This window comes from Populus trichocarpa, chromosome 10 (genome assembly GCF_000002775.5).
Source record: "Populus trichocarpa isolate Nisqually-1 chromosome 10, P.trichocarpa_v4.1, whole genome shotgun sequence".
In the NCBI taxonomy this organism is placed as follows: Eukaryota; Viridiplantae; Streptophyta; class Magnoliopsida; order Malpighiales; family Salicaceae; genus Populus; species Populus trichocarpa.
Genome location: NC_037294.2, coordinates 82,035 through 103,465, shown reverse-complemented (window position 1 = coordinate 103,465; position 21,431 = coordinate 82,035). Strand labels below are relative to the sequence as shown.

The 21,431-nt window shown below is 36.8% G+C and overlaps 4 protein-coding genes across 5 annotated transcripts; 1 reads left to right on the top strand and 3 right to left on the bottom strand.

The window, feature by feature from the left end:
- The first annotated feature begins 1,527 nt into the window (after positions 1–1,527).
- LOC7496477 (protein DEHYDRATION-INDUCED 19 homolog 4) lies at positions 1,528–4,261 on the top strand. The gene is made up of 5 exons (XM_024610553.2): positions 1,528–1,749; positions 1,845–1,978; positions 2,344–2,421; positions 2,861–3,123; positions 3,974–4,261. The coding sequence occupies exons 1-5, from the start codon at positions 1,686–1,688 to the stop codon at positions 4,080–4,082; spliced, it is 648 nt and encodes a 215-aa protein (XP_024466321.1). The 5' UTR covers positions 1,528–1,685; the 3' UTR covers positions 4,083–4,261.
- Positions 4,262–5,199: 938 nt separating this feature from the next.
- On the bottom strand, positions 5,200–9,712 carry LOC7477192 (uncharacterized). 2 transcript variants are annotated; one of them, XM_024610551.2, is made up of 5 exons: positions 9,180–9,712; positions 8,314–8,531; positions 6,338–6,623; positions 6,058–6,235; positions 5,200–5,964 (listed from the first exon to the last, which is right to left on the bottom strand). In XM_024610551.2, exons 1-5 carry the CDS (start codon positions 9,471–9,473, stop codon positions 5,705–5,707), a joined length of 1,236 nt encoding a protein of 411 aa, XP_024466319.2. In that variant the 5' UTR covers positions 9,474–9,712; the 3' UTR covers positions 5,200–5,704. The 2 variants fall into 2 exon arrangements, with proteins under 2 accessions (XP_024466319.2, XP_024466320.2); XM_024610552.2 differs by having other exon boundaries at positions 6,338–6,620.
- Positions 9,713–11,302: 1,590 nt separating this feature from the next.
- LOC127905826 (uncharacterized) lies at positions 11,303–11,928 on the bottom strand. Its single transcript, XM_052456250.1, has 2 exons — positions 11,615–11,928; positions 11,303–11,526 (listed from the first exon to the last, which is right to left on the bottom strand). Exons 1-2 carry the CDS (start codon positions 11,784–11,786, stop codon positions 11,303–11,305), a joined length of 396 nt encoding a protein of 131 aa, XP_052312210.1. The 5' UTR covers positions 11,787–11,928.
- Positions 11,929–12,155: 227 nt separating this feature from the next.
- On the bottom strand, positions 12,156–13,058 carry LOC112328834 (uncharacterized). The gene has a single exon (XM_024609831.2). It carries the CDS (start codon positions 13,056–13,058, stop codon positions 12,156–12,158), a length of 903 nt encoding a protein of 300 aa, XP_024465599.2.
- Between the last annotated feature and the right edge of the window lie 8,373 nt (positions 13,059–21,431).

Below are 21,431 nucleotides of genomic sequence, written 5' to 3'. Positions count from 1 at the left end.
ACCTATTACAACTGTAGATTACAATAGTAATCCACAATGTTTTTTTTCTTTCATTTTGACCTTTTTTATTTTTTTATTTGGTTGTTATTTGTTTTGAATTTAGTCCTTATATGATGTGTTTATGAGGAATTAAAGTTGATAATTTATTTTAATTTGCTTTATATATGATTATCGTAGTATAAAAAAATATCCCAACATCCGGTCGGTATCAGGAAAATATCAATGTATTGCGGTATAGTCTACTTTTTAAAAACATTTAGTTAAATAAAAAATGATTTAAAAAAAAATTATTAAACTTTGTGAAATCAATGACCTGGTTTACGAGTTTGGCGAGGTAACCCTAATTGCCCCAGTTTATGGGTTTAGTAGGGTACCTTTTTTTTTCCTTTCTAATTGGACTCGATTATGTGATTATCTATTTTTCTTTTTATAATATAGTTAAAAAATTAGTCTTGAAAAAAATATGTTATGAAATTTTTGAAAGTTCATGACTTTTTAATAGGCATGACGAGTTTAAGTTTTTTTTTTTTTTAATTCAGTTTTTAATTTCATCATTTGATATTGAACTGTTTGAGAATTGAGTTTCATAATTTATTTTATTTTGCTTTCTATGAGGTTATCATAGTTTTTTTAAAAGTATCAGTATTGGCTTAATGCTCGATTTTGCGATCGTCTATTTTTGTTATCATATAGTTAAATAAAAAACAGTTTAGAAAAAAAAACAAGTTATTAATCCCAATGAAGTTCATTACCTGGTTTGCGAGTTTGGTATGTTGACTTGGGTTACCCAATTCATGAGTTTAACGAGTTTACCCATCAAAATTGACATGTTTTTTTTAGTTTCTGGTCCTTTATTTTTTCTAATTGTTTTTTTTTATTTCGCTCTTCTTTAATATTGGATTGGTTGAAAAATAGAATTCATGACTTATTTTTTTTATTTTTTATAGGGCTATCACGATCTCAAATAAATATCTTTTTTAGAGTTGATGCTCGATTTTGAAAGCATTCAATGTTATCATGAAATTAAATAAAAATAATTTACAAAAACAAAAAAGTTATAAAACTCATTAAAGTCCATGATCCAGGTCGCAAGGTAACCACATCAATTTAATTTGACATCGTCTCAATATAAAAAAATTGTTGTCTTGAAGATTTTTAAAAGCTATGCTATATTTTTACCAATCATTCAAGTTGTCTTCGATTCAGTTCAAATTGAATAATTCATTTTGGATCAGCTCTCATGCTGATTAATTCAAAACTTGAGTTAGACAATAAAATAAATTGACAAGTTTAAAAATTAATTTTTTTAATTGATTTAATGATATTATCAAAAGAATTTCTATATTCTTAATAATTTTTAAGGTGTTTATTTTTTTTTTTAAGGTGTTTGAATGTACATTTTTTTTTAAGGTGTTTGATCCACGTTCCCCTATACTACGGTACAAAAAGAGAGGTCCATTTCTGCAATCCAACAAACCATCTAAGCCCATATTTGCAAACAAAACTTTCAATAAAGACAGACTGAAACACGTACAAGTGAGTTTGGTGAAGTGTTTCTCTGCTCTCTCTCTTGCAATTTCCTCTTCCTTTCCTTTCCTCTCTCTTACTTCTCTTCTTCAACGTTCGTTTATCATCATAAAAACCACAACTTTTGATCACAAAACAGAGAAACCAATAAAAAAAATATGGCTTCCGATTCATGGGTTTCTCGCTTCTCAACTTCTTCAAGAAGATATCAGACTCGATCTGGTTTGTTTAATATCTTTCACTTCTTTTATAATGTTCATAGTTTTATAAGAAATGTTGTGTGAAAGTGGTCTTTTTTGTTGGGCTTGTCGTGTTAGATCTGCATGAAGAGACTGAAGCAGAAGAGGATTTGAAAGCTGAGTATTTGTGTCCGTTTTGTGCTGAGGATTTTGATGTTGTTGGTCTCTTTTGCCACATCGATGAAGACCATCCTGTTGAAGCCAAAAATGGGGTATCATATTTTTATCATTTGCTCTTTTTTTTTAAAAATTTTCAACTTCTTTTGATGGATGTCGATTAAAAAGTTTAGTTCTTTAGTGTTAAACTGTGAAGGGTTTTAGTTATATTTATGGGGTTAGTCCTTTAGTGTTAAATTGTGATTTTGGAAAAGGGGTTTTAGTTAAATTTACGGGGTTTGATTTTTAATGAGATTATTTGGTTAACTGTGAGCTTGTCGCCTTGTTTTTGAGGACTTTAATTGTATCCTAGAGTACAAATTGGTCTCTTTTGTGCTTAACGCAATATTAGGTGCACTTTCCTAGTTTCGTGTTGCTTGGAGACTGCTACTGAGATGATGTCTGAATTGTTTGTTTTCAGGTGTGTCCAGTTTGTGCTAAAAGGGTGGGGATGGACATTGTTAGTCACATTACTGGGCAGCATGGGAACTTCTTTAAGATATCCTTTTATCTCAAATTTGACTTAGTCACATTCAACGTTTTGGTTCAGATTTTTTGTATAATCTGGTTGTGTATGTGCAAGCGAACATGCATATTTATGTGGTTCAATGTTAATGGCAAGTGAACTAGGTTTTGTTGGTAGTTGAAAATCTTTCTAATGAAGAGATTCAAAGGAAATTTTCAACATCTTAGGGGGGGGGGGGGGGGGGGGGGGATCATGAATCACTTATCATGTTGGTACTTCTTTCATTTGCTTCCTGGGTTAGTGCTTCAACTTTGTTTCGAAAGCAGTCTTTTTGCGCTTTTATTCTTTTGAGTTGAGCAATCTAATCACATATCTATAACACCCTCCAGTTTATGCCCCTATTTATTTTATTTGTTTGTTAGTTTTTCTGTATGGTCACAGTAGTCCATTGAGTTCCTTGACTGGAGATTACGTTCAGCGTAAGAGAAGATTGCGAAAGGGGGGAGCTAACTCTGCATTTTCTATATTGAGAAAAGAACTGCGAGAAGGAAGCTTACAATCCCTTCTCGGTGGATCTTCATGCTTTGTTTCTTCCTCCAATACAGAACCTGATCCATTGCTTTCACCTTTCATATTTAATCCACCTGGTTTTGATGAAGCGCTGAATGCAAAACCTCTTTCTTCTGTTGAAGCAAGCTCAGTGAAGGGGAGTACAACTGAGGAGTTTCTAGAAAGGTATGATTACTCGCATCCTTTTCCCATTCAAGTCACTGCATTTGATCTTAATTTATTAAAAGAAGCTTCTGTATTTTGGCCCCCAAGATATGAAATAAAGGCCTGCTTGTTTTTCTTGGTAAATCAGTTTGAATTTGTTAGCCGCTTCCCTGATCATTAATCTATCTTGGTAACAAGACCAAAAATAAGATTGACTATTGCAAATCTGCCTGGTTCCTATCACTTTGATGTTACTATTCTTTTAATGAATGTATAGTGTAAGGACATCTTCAAACACTAATAGGTAATGATGTATGGAGTTTGATGTTTTAGGATCAGTATGCAATTTGTATAGTTGTACGATTTTGGTGCTTTTTAGTTGGTTTAGATTCAGAAGATTGGTCTCATCTGTTCTTGAACTATTGAAGGTAAGGATGGAACTTTTGTAGAGCTGATGCCATGGAAAATCTTCTCTGTATGAATAGGTAATGATTTGTGGAGTTTGAGGTTTACTGACAGCCTAGAATTTGTGTCGACTATGTTTTAGGATCCAATACTCTGTTATTATGGTCTAAGAAGATTGAATCCAAAGATATTGAAGCTTGTATGGAACTGTTTCCATAGTTTGAGCAAGAAACTTGCGCTGTTAATGATCCTTTGGTCATTACCTGTACATGATATTCACCAATTTAGTGGTGTTGGAGAAGATTATCACTCTGTCAGCAAGGTAGTTAAATGGAATAAATGCAACTTGAACCACGTAACCTGTACTTCATCTGCTACTGCTCCCCTTTGAGGCTTTCTAGCGTTGCCGGTATGTTGTGGAATTTTTCCTTTTTCAAGATTTCTAACATCAGTTTGGTGCCAACAGGAAAGTCCAACAGCCACATCTATCAGACAAGGACCAAGAGGAGAAATCCCGGAAATCAGAGTTTGTCCAAGGACTGTTGCTCTCTACCATTCTTGATGATGAGTTATGAGTGCGGGCGGTAACTGTGATGGATTGTTAATATAATGTTAGGAGTATGAGCAAAGTGAAGAGGAAAGCTGTTCAATTTGTGACACATGTTTGTATTAGATAGGTCCCATGAACTATTATGTGCAACTATTTGTATTTACAGCTCATGTGCATAATGGAAAAAATAAATTTATAAGCCTACCTCTATACCTTATTTGCTTTGCTTTTCGCACAAATAATAATATTAGCTTATGTATACGCAACTGATGCACCATTTTTCTTCCCAGAGGAAAATGTTTGGTCAGTGGAACTGTACATGACATCTTGAATCCCATTTCGAGGTTACCATTTTTGGTTTTTGGTTCGACAAGTGTGTTGCAGACCGGACTCAATTTTTCTGTTAGCAATCATTTTCAGCGGTCAGGATAACTTAATTGCAGAAACTCTTTTTTTTTTTTTTTTAAAAAAAATGATCCAACTTTGTTTATCTGTATATTCAATTCCTATTTTTCCACCTCACGATTTATCAAACTGCAGGTTTCCTTGACACGAGTGTGCCATGGAGATCTTCACTCAGTGTCTCCCCACCATTCCTCGTTATGTTCTGTGCACATGGTTAAAATAAGTGGTTATGTCAAAATGATTGGTGCCCATTTGTCTACCTAAACATTGTAAAATGCAAAATGCCAACACCTTCAGAATCCCATCAAAAACTTCTACTTGTTTGTACAGGATTCCATTCTTTTCATGTTCATGTGTCTCTAGCACCATCATCCATCTATTGTGCGGTTTCTCCTCTCGGCAAATAGCAACTTGTAAACAAGGATTTCCTTATTCCTAGACGGTTATAGAAACAGACAAGAAGAGCAAGGGCAATGAAAACTCAAGGGTTCTTTAACAACCAGTGGTGGTATCTTCTGTTTTTAAAAACAAGACAAAAACAAACTAGTTTTATGTAAAAACAGAAAATGCAACGAACGAATACCAACGATACTTAGGTTGCCTCTTTTTGTCTGACAAAATGACAATAGCTGTTTTCGACTTCAGTTGAGCTATAGAAGGCTTAGAAGCATTTTCTTTTACAGTTATATACACTAGACGAGGGAGTTCACATCTTCAGATCAGCAAGAGAATCTTGGTTAAAGGAACACAGCATAAGTATGATCATATTTCGGAAACTGCTGCTACAAAACGTGTATTGAACATTCTACCTCAGAAACAACCATATACAAAAGTCAGTAGTTTTTATAGGACAACGTCATTAAACAGTTGCAAAAACTAAAGCTTTCAGGCCTGGAAAACTGTCCATAAGATCAAAACACCATTTATGATCATAAGGCTCCTAATCTGCAACACCTCACATTAAAGCCAAAGCACCAAGATAATTATCAGAAAACTCCTTCAAGCGCATGCAAAAGGTTGCGAACAAGCAAAAAGTGGATCATTCTTGGACTTCGTCAAGGAGATGTGCTGGCATAGCCAGGACATGACACACTAGTCTGAGAATCCTGAAGAAATACCACTCCATACTACTCCATACAACATCAAAATAATGAAGGATATTTAGTATGAGCTGAAATTGGGGCTCTTACAGGACTGAAGGTGCAAGTTCTCTTTAATAACTCATTTATAAAGGAAACCTTTTCACCTTGGGCTTGTGTTGTGGGAAACAAAGAACCTGTAGTCAGGATGATTAACTTGCAAAAGCCTAAGCCAGTTGTCAGCAGCTCTTAGCAATGAACTGGCCTTTTGGCATTCATAGACTCCATTGGGATTCCAAAATGAAACTTTAAACTTATAGGAAGCAAGCCCAAATGTAGGCAAAGGTAGCTTGAGGGACATGTCAGAAAGGTGAAGCTCCCTAACAGTAGAGCCGTGAAGTTGCATCCTCTCACAGCTTTGACCTGTCCCAACAAGAAGAGCAACAAACACATAAGACTGCAGGCAGATATAAAAGCCCACCATGGACATACAAACATGCAAGTAAAGAGATGTACTTTGAATGGATGTTGACAGAGAATGATAGGTTAGAAAGCAGGCATCCAGATTCTGCAGTGTTGGACCCATGGGTATCCTATATATGGGATACCAAGCCACAGAAATCCAACTTGAGGGTGATAGATCACAACTCCTAAATGTCTTGAGTTCTGGAAACTGAGATGCAAGAACCAAAATCTGCAGGGATGCAAGACTATTGATGAACAAGGGGAAAACATAAACAAGGAAAAAAAACTCGCAAGCTCAAAATTTTAAGCCAATTAAAGACAATGAACCTGCCTGGTCAGCCAAAGGTTGGCGTGTAAATGGTGAAGCATACTCCATGTATTCAAAAATAAGCCGACCTGGTGGATTGGAAATCTCGCATTCATCACTAGATGAACCCCTGAAGGGTTTATTTCTCAGAGAGAGTCTATTCAAACTCTTAATATTTGCATCTGTAACATTGAGCTGGTTCCAGGGCTGCCAAACACCATTGCTTGCTACTCTCTCTGCTCCATAGTCACTGCTACCATCACTACACGTGTCCCTGGATGACTCCGTATCGCTCTCCTCGCCAGGCCTTCTGTCAGAAGATGGAAGCAATGACAATGTAATGCAACAAGCATACTAGCCAACTGATAGGTAAAGCTAAATAATTTCAAACATCTAGACTGTTCACTTTACTTTATCATTCTTTCCATTGGAAGGACTACCAAAACTTGCTGCACTGCATAGGCCCAAGTACCAAAAGTAACAATCTAGCAGTACAATTTAAAATGGAAGTAGCCTGTCAGTACGGCTGGCAAATTCCTTTTTGCAGCAGCACAACATATTCAAGAAAATTATACTGTTACTTTCAGTCATGCTTGCTATCTGGACCACTGAGAAACTTTTCATCATGATTAAACATAACAGTTTCAGAAAGCAAACGCTCCAGGAGGCAGTAAATGTACCTGTCTGGAACCACACTCAAGATACTAGGAACACACAATAAAACTAACACAGAAATTCATATGGATAAAACTTATTCCTCCTCTTCCAACAGTCCTGCATAGTATCTCAGTGATTCATTCATGTTAACTGAAGTAACAGTACATGGCCTAGCCATTCCAATGACGGATTACCTCTTGAAAGGTTAAATTTGGCATTTTCTAGAAAAAGTATACCAAGCATAAACTGTGAATTATTCAAGTAATCACTACTACCAGGAAACTAGTAGCTCAAAATTCTCCAAACAGTATTAACAATTATTTCTAGTCTTGCACTTGCAGCCACAAGGAAGCAGTCTTGGCCTCCCAGATCCGGTATTAAAGTGACCATATTTGCATTAAGGGTTTTTAGGGTAGTGGCGACACCAAAAGATGATCATTTAAACCTTAGATAATTCATAGGCGGGTGGCCCCAATAGACTTTGGATCCAACTTGACAAAGGAATATGGGCACAAGATATTACATCACACAGCCCTAGGATGCAGAATTTGCTTCTATTTTTCTGTTTAAGAAAATAGTCATTTTGTTTCTCAGAAAGTTGTTAAGAAAAGACACCTAGCAAAAGGCAGGCAAAACAATCAACTACGAAATAAAGGTTAAAACCCCCCTCATCAATTAGAGCCTCCTATTTCTCTTCATCTATCACAGTCCATGATCCATCTATCTATAATAGAAAGCACAAGGAGGAACTGACTGTGATATGGACCTAACCTAAGAATGTAATACACTGAAAATAAAAAAAATTACAGAAAACAAATAAGAAACCATAACTTCTCTCCAACAAAACCAAGTTCGTATAATTTGGCACCTTTTCTTAATTGGAATAATGACTTTGCGATTTGGATAAAACAGTCATCCACACAATGGCATATCCATCAAACACTATATATTAAAAGGACAAACTAGCATCATCAAACGACAGATATCCATAGAAGCATATTGACAGCACTAGTAGTTTAAATCATCTAAAATGCGGATCTTCACCAAGAATACTACAAACCAATCACTGCCTTAATAAAAAGTCGATTCCATGCCTTCCAGTGTGTCCAAACCGTAAACAAAAAAAAATAAAAAAAAATTGAAACTAAGTAAGTCAGAAAATTAATCAATTACCTAAACTCGATGCATACAATTTGAATTTAAGATTACAATATTGCAGGGTGGTCATACATCCTAAGTTCACATCAATAAATCCATCAAAACCATGCCAAGATAGTTATTGAACTGGGCACATTAATAAAATGAAAAATATAACCAAATAAGAAGCCAAGAGAATGGCTCACCTCAGCCTTAGGGAGGGTTGTGATGGATCTAAATATAGTTGAATGCCAGACAAATAGGGAACATAATACTGCACAACAGTCTCGCTCCCATTCAACAGAAGAGGAACACCTGCCCCATATGCACTCCACTCCTTGAAAGATTCCCATAAATCCCCAAGCACAAAATAGAAGTTCTGGTGATGCTGCACTTCACATGTTCTCCATTCTCTAACACTCGTCTATACAACCCACAAACACCACCATTAAAAGAACATGCATATCTTACTAAAAAATAAAGACATTCAACTCATTTTCAATCTAAAGCAAACTCAATAAAAGCGAAAACAATTTTCCCAAAGATTCCTCTAAAATCAAAACCATAACAATTATTACTTGGAAACAAAATTAAACATTTTCAACAATTGTTTCTAGAGTAATAAACTGAATTCTAAACCCTAAACCTTTAGAATTTAAGACCTTCAATCAATAATAACACCTATAAAACAACACATGTCATTAAACAAACAACATAGTAAATCAAATTGAAAAAAAAAGCTAATTAATTGTCCAATGAAGTCGTTTATAATGAAGACCCTGATTAATTATCGATGATTCCGTTCAAAATTAAAAGGTGTCAACAATCATTGGCTTGATTAATTAACTCAAGTCATAACCCTACATTATCCCAATTTAATTAACTAATTAAAAACCCTAATCTAATCCATTAAATTAGTCATGTTCTTCACAATTTAAAACCTTAAACAAATATTAAGGCAAATTAGGCCGCAAAATAAAAAAAAAACCCACACAGCAAAAAGCATAAAAACCTAAACTTTTTTACAAAAAACCAAAAATCAACAAAAACCCATAAAAGTCTCATTAATTACCTTGGGCAGAAACTGAGCAGGTACAACTGGAGTGGTATACTCCAAGAATCGATCCAAATTCGTTGAGTTACTCTCGGGCCCAACCCGACCTGAGACAGAACAATTTGACCCGCATTGATCGGATTCCTTCCTCTTCTCAATCTCCACTGTTGAATTCTTCGAGATCGATGGCTTCTGCTGCTGCTGCTGCTGCTTCAGTTGCTGTAATTGTTGTTGTTTTCGGATCCCGGGTGAAACATAGAACCGATTCTCTCCACGGTTTCGAGCAATTGAAACACCACCGGAGCCTGACATTGTATAAAGTTGAAAACAAAAGAAAAACAAAAGAAAAAACAAAGAAAGCTTTTGGGGTTTTTATGTTTTAGAAACAAAGTTGAACTAGATATTTATTGCTTGTGTGCTTTTTTTGCTTCAGATTTTAATTTGTGTGTGTGACTATGAAATAGGCAAATCAATATGAGAGAGGGGGGAGAGAGGGGGGAGAGAGGGACGAGAAGACTCGAGAGATTTTTTTTTTTCTTTTCTCTTTTACGTGTTGGTCTAGGGGTGTCGGATAATAAATTACAGCATGCCTTTTCAAATAGTTTTTTATTTGAAAATATAATAAAATAATTTTTTTTATTTTTTATATCAGCATTTCAAAATTTATTTTTTCAAGTTAAAATTATTTTAAAAATATATATAAAAATAACAGTAAAAACTATAACAAACATTTTTTTAATATTCATAAAATCTACTGTTACTAGTACTATCATTTACATCTCAAGTAAAAAGCAAAGTTAAAATAGTAATTTTATTATTATAATTATTATTTTACTTGATGATAAAAGTCATGTGGCCATAGTAATTTCCATTATTTATTGGACTGAATTAGTCAAATTTTAAAAAACTTTCAATTTGAGTATGGAACAATTTTTTTACTCTTTTGAGTCCAATTTAACACCTAATCATATATTTTTTTTAATGAAAGGTTGAATTAAAAGACATAGAACTAAAATGCAAAAGACTAGTAAAATAAATGGTATCTTAGAATTTTATTTGACAAGTTTTTAGTCCTACACTTCATTCATTTGACAAGTTTCTAATTTCCATTATTCATTGGATTGGAATAGTTAAATTTTTTAAAACTTTCAATTTGATTATTGAAACTTTTTTTTTACTTTTTTGAGTCCAATTTAGCACCTAAATATTTTTTTTTGATAAAGGGTTAAATTAAAAGACAGAGAACTAAAATGCAAAATGCGAGTAAAATAAATGATGTCTTAAAAATGATGTTTTAGAATTTTGTTTGACAAGTTTTTAGCATAGTTTTAAAACCCGACCCGGTCATCGACCCGGTCCAGTGATCGGGTCACGGGTCAGATGGGTTGACCCGGGTCAACCAAAAAAAAAAAACACCTATATAAAACACCTAACTAGTTACAAATTTACAATGCAATACTTACATAAACCAAATTTAAATTTTAAACCAACAATATAAATTTAATTCAATATCCAAACACAAACCAAATATAAATTCTAAAATATTTTAAACAAAACATCCAACAACATAAATTAAATTCTAAAATATTTTAAACAAAACATCCAACAACATAAATTCTAAATCAACAACACATTCACTTTTGTTAAATGAACACATTAAGTTCTTCTGTGTCTATGGAAGCAAAATTTGGATCAAATGTCGATGGAAATGAACCAATCTCGTCAACACCTAATAAATCATCAGCATGCTCATTTGAAACTTCATCATCACAATCATCTTCAATCTCATTAACATTTATGACATCTACATTTCAAACATAATTAACAAATAAATATTATGTGTTAAACAATACTTTATTTTAAATAATATTTATCACTAAATAATCAATCATTAATTACCATCATCTAAAGTATCTTGTATGGTCATAGTTGATAGAGCTTGGTGAAAACTCTCTACTTCTTCCGTTGTCAAGATTGATGGGCCATCTTCGACTACCCAATTTTCAATGTCAAAAATTGTCTCAACATTAATTGGATCATAATTTCTTCCTTTCCAATAATTCCTATATATTAAAAGTGAAGGTAAACACAATATAAGTATTAATAATGCTACTAAACAAGATAAAATAATATTTAAGGAATTAGAGAAAAGAAAAATACTTTAGTTTCAATCTTAGATTGCAGTGGACGTAAACAAGGTCATTAAGCCTTTTGTGCTCCAATCTATTTCTCTTCTTGGAATGAATATGTTCAAACATACTCCAATTTCTCTCACATCCCGAAGAACTACAAGTTTGACTTAACACTCGTATAGCCAATTGTTGTAGATTTGGAGCGCTGGTTCCATATGTCATCCACCATTCATCTATACAAAAAAATAATAAGTAATGTAAAACTATGTCAATTGTGTAAGACTATGTCAAATAATATTTTTAAATATAAAAATTATATACCTGGAGGCATAAGGGTGCGATTATTTATTGCGGACGCTCGGCCAAAGTCATGTTCAGCATTCCTAAAAAACTTCATCTCACTTGTAATCTTACTTTGCAATGGTAGATTTCCATGTGCATACTTCTCAAGAACATCTAGAAGTCCAGAAATGGTGCTCATATGTTTATCCATTATATTTGCATCATATTGAAATCGATGATTCAACCAAAATGCCGCTGCAAAAAGATTTCTATAAAATTGTCCATCCTACCGATTATTGATAATGTCTATGAAAGGTTTCACTCTAGGCTTTCTCTTTTGAAATCTCCTCATCATTTCTTCTTTTGCATGATGAATAACATCATACAAATATCCCATCGAAGGTCTATCATCATCATCAACCAATTGTAGAACTCGAACTAAAGGTTCACTCATTCGCACAATTATTACACATTCTTCCAAAAACAAAGAGTCTAGCACACTGTCAACAAACTTTTTTCCTTTGATATCTTTAGCATAAGCAGATGAGACCTATTCCCTAGATGTCACCATAGCTCTCAACTAATCTTTATGAGCTAAAATGCTTTGCAATGCAATGAAATTGGTGGCAAAACGAGTAGGAGCTGGACGAAGTATTTCTTTTCCTCCAATGAACTTCCTCATCAAATACAATGGATAACAATGATTATAAATGTACTTTGTGATACCAGAAGCATGCTCAACAACACAACAAACTGATTGCAATTTACCAATGTCCTGGAGTATGAGGTTGATGCAATGAGCAGCACAAAGGGACCACAATATTGAAGGAAATTCTTCCATCAATAACCTGCCAGCAGCAACATAATTTGTAGCATTATCAGTCACCATATGCACAATGTTTTCTACCCCAACATATAAAACAACCTCTCTAAACAACTGATACAACAATCTAGCAGTCTTTGAGACATCTGATACATCTACGGTTTTCAAAAAAACTATTCCTTTAGGACAATATACTAAGAAGTTAATTAAAGTCCTCCTCTTCTGATCAGTCCATCCATCAGCCATTAATGTGCAACCAGTCTTCTTCCAAATCTCTCGATAACTCTCAACATAAATCTTCACTTCATCAACCGCTTTTGCCAAGTAATAACCACGGATAGCATGCAAGTTTGGTCCTTTATAACCAGGACCCATGGCTGTTACAGCATCTATGGCATGCTGATAATACACAGAGTTAACAGCATTAAATGGCACACATGCATCAAACATCCACTTCGCTAAAGCAAGATCACATCGTTCAACTGCTTCTTTCCTTTGCCAACAATTCTGAAGAGACTTTTGAGCACCAGGAGTTGTTCTCGGCATGAAATATGTCCCTAATGTTGCAGATTTCTTCTGCTTTCCATAACTTGTAGTTGATTGTTTTACAGTGCTGGTGCTTTGAATCTTTTTCTTTTTTGCAATATTCGGTGGTAACATATGTTTTTTAGTATTGACATCCTCATCATCCTCCTCCTCATCATCATCATCATCACCATCATCTTCTAATTGCCTAATCATCATCTCTTCATGCTCTCTTTGTTGTGCATTAAATGGATTGAAATCTGCTTGCATTTCTCTAACTCTTTTTTTTTTCAACATTTCCTTTAAGGTTCAAAAGCATTTGATGTCGAACATCAGGAGGACATTTGCGATATTGTTCAACTTCTCCTTTAGCTCCAGCTAAATGTTGCTTAAATCGATTAATGCCACCACCCGCAAATACTTTAGCACAATATAAACATACTAATTTAGTTTTTTTACATCCAACACTAAGTTTAGGAGCTTCTCTACAATGACCCCATGCCAAATCTGTTCTTCCTCTACTACCACTTGACATGGAAATTGAAGGTTGGGATGATTGGGTCGTTGAAGGATCACTACTTGGAGTACTACCATCATGTGAAGACATTTTAAGGATCTGACATAATTTATAAGATATCATTGGAAATTTCTTTCAACCAGATTACTAATTACTACCATAATTAAAGTTTCAATTCATTTCTATAACAAAATTCTGATTTCATGCTACTGCACACAATACTTCATCCTGTCTTATCTTAGAACTCAACAAGTTCAATAACTTTAGTTCACAGACACTTTCAGTTCAACAATAACTAATAACTAATTCTCACAAATTCAGTTAAACGGCCAACCCTCCCAAATTCTCACAACTGCACAATAACTAATCCATTATATCAACATCACAGAAAACTGAAATGGCCAACACCATCCATAAAATCAATATATCAACATCACAGAAGCAGAAGCAGAAGCAGAAGCAAACGAACAGGGACAACCAATATCAACTTAAGCAGAAGCAAACGAACAGGGACAACCAATATCAACTTAAGCAGAAGTAAACGAACAGGGACAACCAAAAATTAACAACAATATTCACAGCTACTTGCAGAATATTCACAGCTACAAAAATTAAAGAACGAAATATTCACATTTCACAGCAATATTCACAACAATATTCAAAGCAAACGAACATGTATTTGACCATTTGAAATCGCAGAAAAATAAAAGAACAGAGAAAACGAGATACATACCTGTTGTCGCACGTCAAAAAATCCGCGCGGCGTCGGCTGGCGATTTTTCGTTTGTTCGTTTTGCTTTGATTGGTTCGTTGGAGTCGCCACCTAGTAATTTATTGAAGGCTACTAGGAAACCCGGGTACTGGTCTTATCAGAGATTAGCGGGTAAGGGACTGGTTGTGGTTAGGGAAGGTATTAGCACCCCTAACGCACCCTACCTGAGGTAAGCTGCTTCGTGGACTTGATGTGTTAAAGAAGTTTTAAGAATTCTGTTCTTTCATCGAATTTTAGAAATACGACTTACATGTAAGTTCATAATTCTTTATCCGTGAGCAAATCAAAATCTTAAATTCTTCTTTATTCTCGCAATTTTATATAAAAAAAAACATTCATAAAAAAAATAAATACAAACACACATACACTTTCACTATATTTTTTCTTTTCTTTTCTTTTTCTTTCTTTTTTTGTTACATCCACATTAAAAAATAAAAAAATTCAACACTAAACAAAAATTACATTACATAATTTAAAAATTACAAAAATGGTCCCTAAAACTCCAGAAATTGCAGGGAAGGACTTCTGCAAGCCGGAACAGTGCCGCAGGAACAGTGGCGGCGCGTGGGTTCACGCGCCGCCGCCGGAAACTCCAAAATACAAGGGATCTGTAATGTCTTCTTCCCCTCTGTCTTCCTAAACCGGCGGTGACCTGCAAGAACAACCAAAACGCAACAAAGCAGTCGATTTTAGTTCTCTCTTCTCCTTCTCAGATCTGGTTCATTCGGTTTTTTTGGATCTGCTTCACTGCAGATCGGTCTCCTTCGGTCATCTTCTTCTTCTCCTCTGCTCCATGTGCTGCGCGGCAAGGAGGAACAAGCCGAGGGAGTGGTGTCGCTGCTGGAGGCGGTGAGCTGGGTCTGCTGGCCTGTGGGTTGCTGCTGCCGCTGGAGGCTGTTCGGCGGCTGAGGAAGGAAAGACCTGCTGGCTGAAGCGGGAGCCGTGGGTCTGAGGAGATGGGGAACGACCCTGCCCGTCCTCTGGTCGATGGAGATGAGGCTGTCCTGTGATGCTGCTTGTGGTCGGTTGATGGAGGGAGAGAGCTGGTCTGTCGGCTGTGGGCAGAAGCTGCCGCTGCTAGGAGGTCGGCTGCAGGAGAGAAGGCTGGGTCGGTCGAGAGAGGAGAGGGAAGTGAGGGGTCGTGGATGCTGCTGGATGCTCTTCACTCCTGTTGGTGGCAGCAATGGTTGGCCTTGCTGCTGTTGTCCGGCTGTCGTTGGAGGCTGGTTGATGGAGACCTGTGAGATGGCCGGGGAGGGAGGCCGATGGAAGGGAACAACTGGGATGGAGAGGGACGGCACTGCTGCTGTTCAGCCGCTGCTGGGGCCGAATGGAGGAGAGACCTTGGCGATGGAAATGAGAGAGTGAGGGGATCCTGTTCTGTCAAAGAGAGGGGCGAGTGAAAGGGAGATGGGGAATGCAGAGGAGGCTGCTCTGGCTTGGGAAAAGAAACTGGAAATGAGGGCTATCTATTGATGACCGGGCTGTGGGAGAAGGAAGGAAAACGGAAGTGGGAGCAGCTGCTGGAAAAATGAATGGGGTTTTGTGTTGTTGGCTGGCCAAGGAGAAGAAAATGGGGGGAACGGCGTGGAGAGGAAAACCAAAAACGTGGGGGGCCTGTGTTGTTGGCTAGAAAAAATGAGGGAGGGCTGGCGGCTTGGAGAAGATGAGATAGGTTTAGGGTTGCTCTTCCCCTCTTTTGAAGTTGTCAAAATTGCCCCCCCTTTGTAAATTCAGTGTAGCATGGTATTTATAGGAAAAGTTTTGCTAGGTTTTCAAACTAGTCCCTCAACTTTTCCTTTCCTTCTCTTTTCCTCTTTTTTTGTAAATTTTGATTTTTCTTATTTTTTTGTATTTTTGAAAGCGAGCAATATCAACGTTAACTCAACAAGAAAAATCAGTGGTCATAAAATTTACGCGTTAAAAGTTGAACGCGTTCCAAATACCTTTGAAAATTTAAATTCTTTTGAGATGACGTTGAAAATGCTAAAAACGATGCAAATATATCAAAAATGTATTTTTTTGGATTTTCATTGTTTTTTTGCTATTTTTGGTTTTTTTCTGAAAATTTATCAAAACATGGATCAAAAATTTGGTAGCAACAAATGCCCCCTCTTTACAATGCTTACGAAGCAAAACTCCTCAATGTTTTGCATAGTAAGTTTTGTAAAGAAAAACTTGTCTAAATGTTTCTTTCTTTTTTTTCCTTCTTTCCTCTTCTTTCTTTCTTTCTTTCTTTCGTTAACTTGAGATCCCATTTGGCGATCTCCTTTTTCAAAACCAAAGAATGTGTGTAGCTCGGTCAACCTGAAATCCCATCTGGCGATTTCCTTTAACCAAAGCTACATGAGATCCCATCTGGCGACCTCATTAAACCAAAACTAAAAAATGTGTGTGTAGTCTTATTATGACGGGTGACCTACCCAAAATGAAAGATGGTCTCATTATGACGGGTGACCTACCCCAAATACAAGATGGTCTCATTGTGATGGGTGACCTACCCAAGTGGAAAAGGGGAAAGAGTGGTCTCATTCTTATGGGTGACCTACCCAGGGGGAAGAATGGCCTCATTATAATGGGTGACCTACCCAAGTAAAAAAAAGATGGAGAATGGTCTCATTCTAATGGGTGACCTACCCAGAAAAAATGGTCTCATTGTGATGGGTGACCTACCCAAGTGGAAAAGGGGAAGAGTGGTCTCATTCTTATGGGTGACCTACCCAAGTGGGAAGAATGGCCTCATTATAATGGGTGACCTACCCAAGCAAAAAAAGATGGAGAATGGTCTCATTCTAATGGGTGACCTACCTAGAAAAAATGGTCTCATTGTGATGGGTGACCTACCCAAGTGGAAAAGGGGAAGAGTGGTCTCATTCTTATGGGTGACCTACCCAAGTGGGAAGAATGGCCTCATTATAATGGGTGACCTACCCAAGTAAAAAAAGATGGAGAATTGTCTCATTCTAATGGGTGACCTACCCAGAAAAAATGGTCTCATTGTGATGGGTGACCTACCCAAGTGGAAAATGATGGTCTCATTATGATGGGTGACCTACCCAGATGAATGATGGTCTCATTATGATGGGTGACCTACCCAAGTGGAAAATGATGGTCTCATTATGATGGGTGACCTACCCAGATGAATGATGGTCTCATTATGATGGGTGACCTACCCAAGTGGAAATAATGTGAAAAACGGTCTCATTATGATGGGTGACCTACCCAAATGGAAAGAATGTGAAGTGCAGTCTTATTATAATGGGTGACCTACCCAGATGGAAGATGAGAAAAATGTGAAGTGGTCTCATTGTTATGGGTGACCTACCCAGGTGGAAAGAATGTGAAGTGCAGTCTTATTATAATGGGTGACCTACCCAGATGGAAGATAGAAAAAATATGAAGTGGTCGCGTTATAATGGGTGACCTACCCAGGTGGAAGATAGAAAAAATGTGAAGTGGTCGCGTTATAATGGGTGACCTACCCAAATGGAAGATGGTGGTCTCATTGTGATGGGTGACCTACCAAGAAAAATGATGTTTTTTTTTTTTTAAAAAATGGTCTCATTGTTATGGGTGACCTACCCAAAGATAGAATGTGACTTACCAGGCAAAAAGACTTGGTTGGAGCAGTCCTGACAGGACAAGGCTGAGAAACTTGGCACCTTCTGGTTGCAGGTTGACTTGAAGACTCCTTAATGACGGGGTTAATCTCCTCGTTTCTTTGAGATTCTCCTACTGGCAGGGTTCATCTCATTCTCTTCTTGTTCCAGGATCTAAACCGATTCTTTGTCATCATCAACTCAATGATTCCTTCTTTGTCCACAAACTTGCTGGACTTCATTGAGGATCTTTCTGTAACAAATCACAAGTATGTGCAATGCTTTGAGGTTAGATGACATGCATGCATCCTTACCTGATGTGAAATGTAGGTTATCCCCCTTGGATGATCCATCGTCATAGGGTGCCTTTGTTTGCTAACCAAAGCCTTCTTTGCTCTTCCCATGTACTGGCTCATTCGTATGCTAGCCTTCCACTCAAATGTAAGTGCAGTGCCCATCTCGGGCTGTCTACGACGATTACTGCTCTTGTTGTTTATCAAGCTTGACTCTGCCCCCAAGTGTGGTGTTGCTTGATTCATTATGAAGGATTTTCTCTCCTGGATTCTTCTGAAAATTATCTTCTGATTGGTTGTGTGCATCATGCCAACACCCATCAAGATGGTCAACCAGTCATGAACTTGCCTCCAATTGAAACAATCCTCTTCAAGTATATGTTATCACCCGCCTTCTTGGAACTGCCAAGTCATCCAGACATGCCTCTCATACTTTACAGTAAAAGGCTAATCATTGTAAGCTCAAAGTTCTTCTCCATAGATTCCTCTCAGCTTGTCAAATCAGATCATGAAAGGAAATGATTTGGCATTATCAATGATGTTCATCACCCATATTCATGCGGTAAAGTGTGCATTTGAGCTTCAAAGCAGATGGTCCCACAGTCAGTCTTGGTGGTGTGCATCCTTCCAACATTCATTCAAATGCAACTATGTGATAACATCGTTCAAAAGTCATAGCCATGTTGGAGACTGCTTGTTTCCCTTTCAGGGTCCACTGTACTGCCCCCAGGTGGTCAACTTTTCAAGGAGTGTCAAGAAGTTTTGATGTCATTCTTGTCAAGGATTTTGCAAACTCAATCGATATTCTTCTTGTTTGACAATCTTTCTATTCTGGAATCAACTCTCATACTTCAAAGATCATGTCTATTCAAAGTCTAGTTTGTTGAAATGAAATCAGAGATGTCCTTTTTTTGAAAAGACCTTTTGAAAATCAAGCTTTTTTTTTCTTCAAAGATCCAACACACGTTATTCGAAATATACAGTCCTTTGATTGTCATGTATTTTGAAAACAGAAATTGACATGTTGTAAGACTAAAATGGTTTTTTTCATGGTTCTTTGTATCCATTTTAGACTCTGATTTCGGGTATATCTTTTGATGGTATGCAATGAGGTGACCTTCTGTTAATTTCAAGGAAAACAAAAGGCTCAAAGTCAAAACTTGAGGATTCATCAAGAAAGATTGTTTTCTTTTTTAGCACCAATTTTATTAGCATGCATAATAACAAGTAGCTTAATCCGTGAAGCCACGACTCTTATGTAAAGGCTCTTCACGTTTTGAGAGCGCCATTTCTCGGTTTAGATTGCTTACTTGATCAAAAAGGGCTTTTAAGAGCACGTAATGCAGGCTATGGTTCATGGCTTATGAAAGAAAGGAAAATTCAGGCTCAAAAGGTGTTTGAGGGTTTCAAAGACCTAGGATCAACATCAAACTATTCATCAACTCTTTTTCTATTGTTGTCTTTGTAGAGGAAATGACATATAACCTTATTAACCTTAAATATCAGAATTCTCTTAACATAGGTTATAAGCAAATCCAACTTTTTCTTTGATGAATAACCAATCTCAATCATCTGATAACTTCAGGAGCTTTATCATGGATGCCAAAGGTCATGGCTTTCACATAGCATTTCTCATAGTTTTCTAACACGCCCCCAGTCTAGGTCTTCTTTCTTTTAACTCACTCTCAAACGTTGAACTTTTGTTCTAAGCCTTCTCTTTCACTTTTGTCTTCTCTTATTTGCCCCCAGTGCGGGGTGTGATCCTAGTCAGGGTTTTCTTGAAAAGTATTCTATCAAGCTCAAATGGGGACCGCAAGGGATAATATTTCAAGAAATGTGAAAGGATAACAAAGATGGCCTTTTCTCATTTCAAGGTTGGTTAGAATCGATAAATTTTGACCTCATCCAATGTAATGATTTGGACTTGTAAGAATCATGATTCACGAGTCCATGACTACTGAATCCACTACATGTCATTATGCATACTTAAAATTTAGCTACATGATGTGTGGCTCAGGTTCAAGAGGTATGAGTTCAAAATTGTTTGGTCACCTCATGTCATTTTCAAGCATCAAGTCATTTCCGCAATCTAAACACTTTTAATCTTCAGGATTGACTAGCTTTAATTTTGTATGTTGGAGTTTGATCAACAAAATATTTTTGTCAAAATACCCTTTGAAAGAAGCATCTCTTGATTTCAAAACAACAAAAAAACAGAAAATACATGTTTCGTTCAAGGATGAGATGTGACCCCAAAACAAAAATGCGGAATGACAACTCCACAATAAAATGATGGACAATTCAGCACCATTCTTGGATCAACTTTTCTGGCCATATTTGTGTTTTGCCGAGCAACTTCGATCACTTGTTATTCTGATGATGTTCTGGTGACAAAATGATCGATGACATCATCTTTCACAAACTCAGCTCGATTCTTGAAACTCTTGCATCTGTCCAACTAAAATGGCCTAAGAACCCACCATGAGATTCACATCTCGTTTGAATTATACCACGGTGGTTGCATGTAATTTTATCGAAGTGGGTGCAACAAGTCTGGAATCTAACAGATGTTGGTCGACAAACTTGAGTGGCAGATGAATGTCAATCTTGGCAAAGACATTTGAGCAGTTGATGTTATGGCAAGACCTGACTAGGCAAAATGACCGAGGTTTCTCAATTGAGAGTCATCTTCTGATTCAACTCTCATCACTGTTATGGAATCCATGGTAGATCCTTCAATCTTTCCTCTCTTGATAGCTAGCTCAATTCTTTTGGCAATCCACACAACTTCATGTCAATATTTTAATGTTGTTGTGGTTGGTTGAGGGTTGTCGGAAACCTTTCAATAGCTTGGTAATCTTGGCAGTGCCCAGAAACATGTGGCATCGCCATTACCGACGTGTGGAATCACACATTGTCAAAACTGGAAGAGAACCTGATGAATCTAAAACTCCTTTGTCTCCTCTTTGATTCCTCACTGACGGTGCAACAAACAGACACCTGTAGAGGGAGCTCTACTCTGTTGAAGTTTCAATCTTCTTTCTATTTTTCAGCCGAGGATCTGTCTCTTTTCCCTTCTTTTGCATTTTCAAGCTAACACCGATGAGAGAAAATTATAGATGATCAGAAACTACTGCATCCCTTCTTGGATTCTCCACTTGCAGATCTACAAACAGATTTCTGCAGAGAGAGCTCTGCCACGGTGAAGTTCTATATTTGCTCCTGTTTTCTAGCTCAAGTCTGGCTTTTTCTGCCTACTACAGTGTTTCGATGCTGAAACTGGTGGGGTAACTTTTCACATTGTCTGGAACTACTACATCCCCTCTT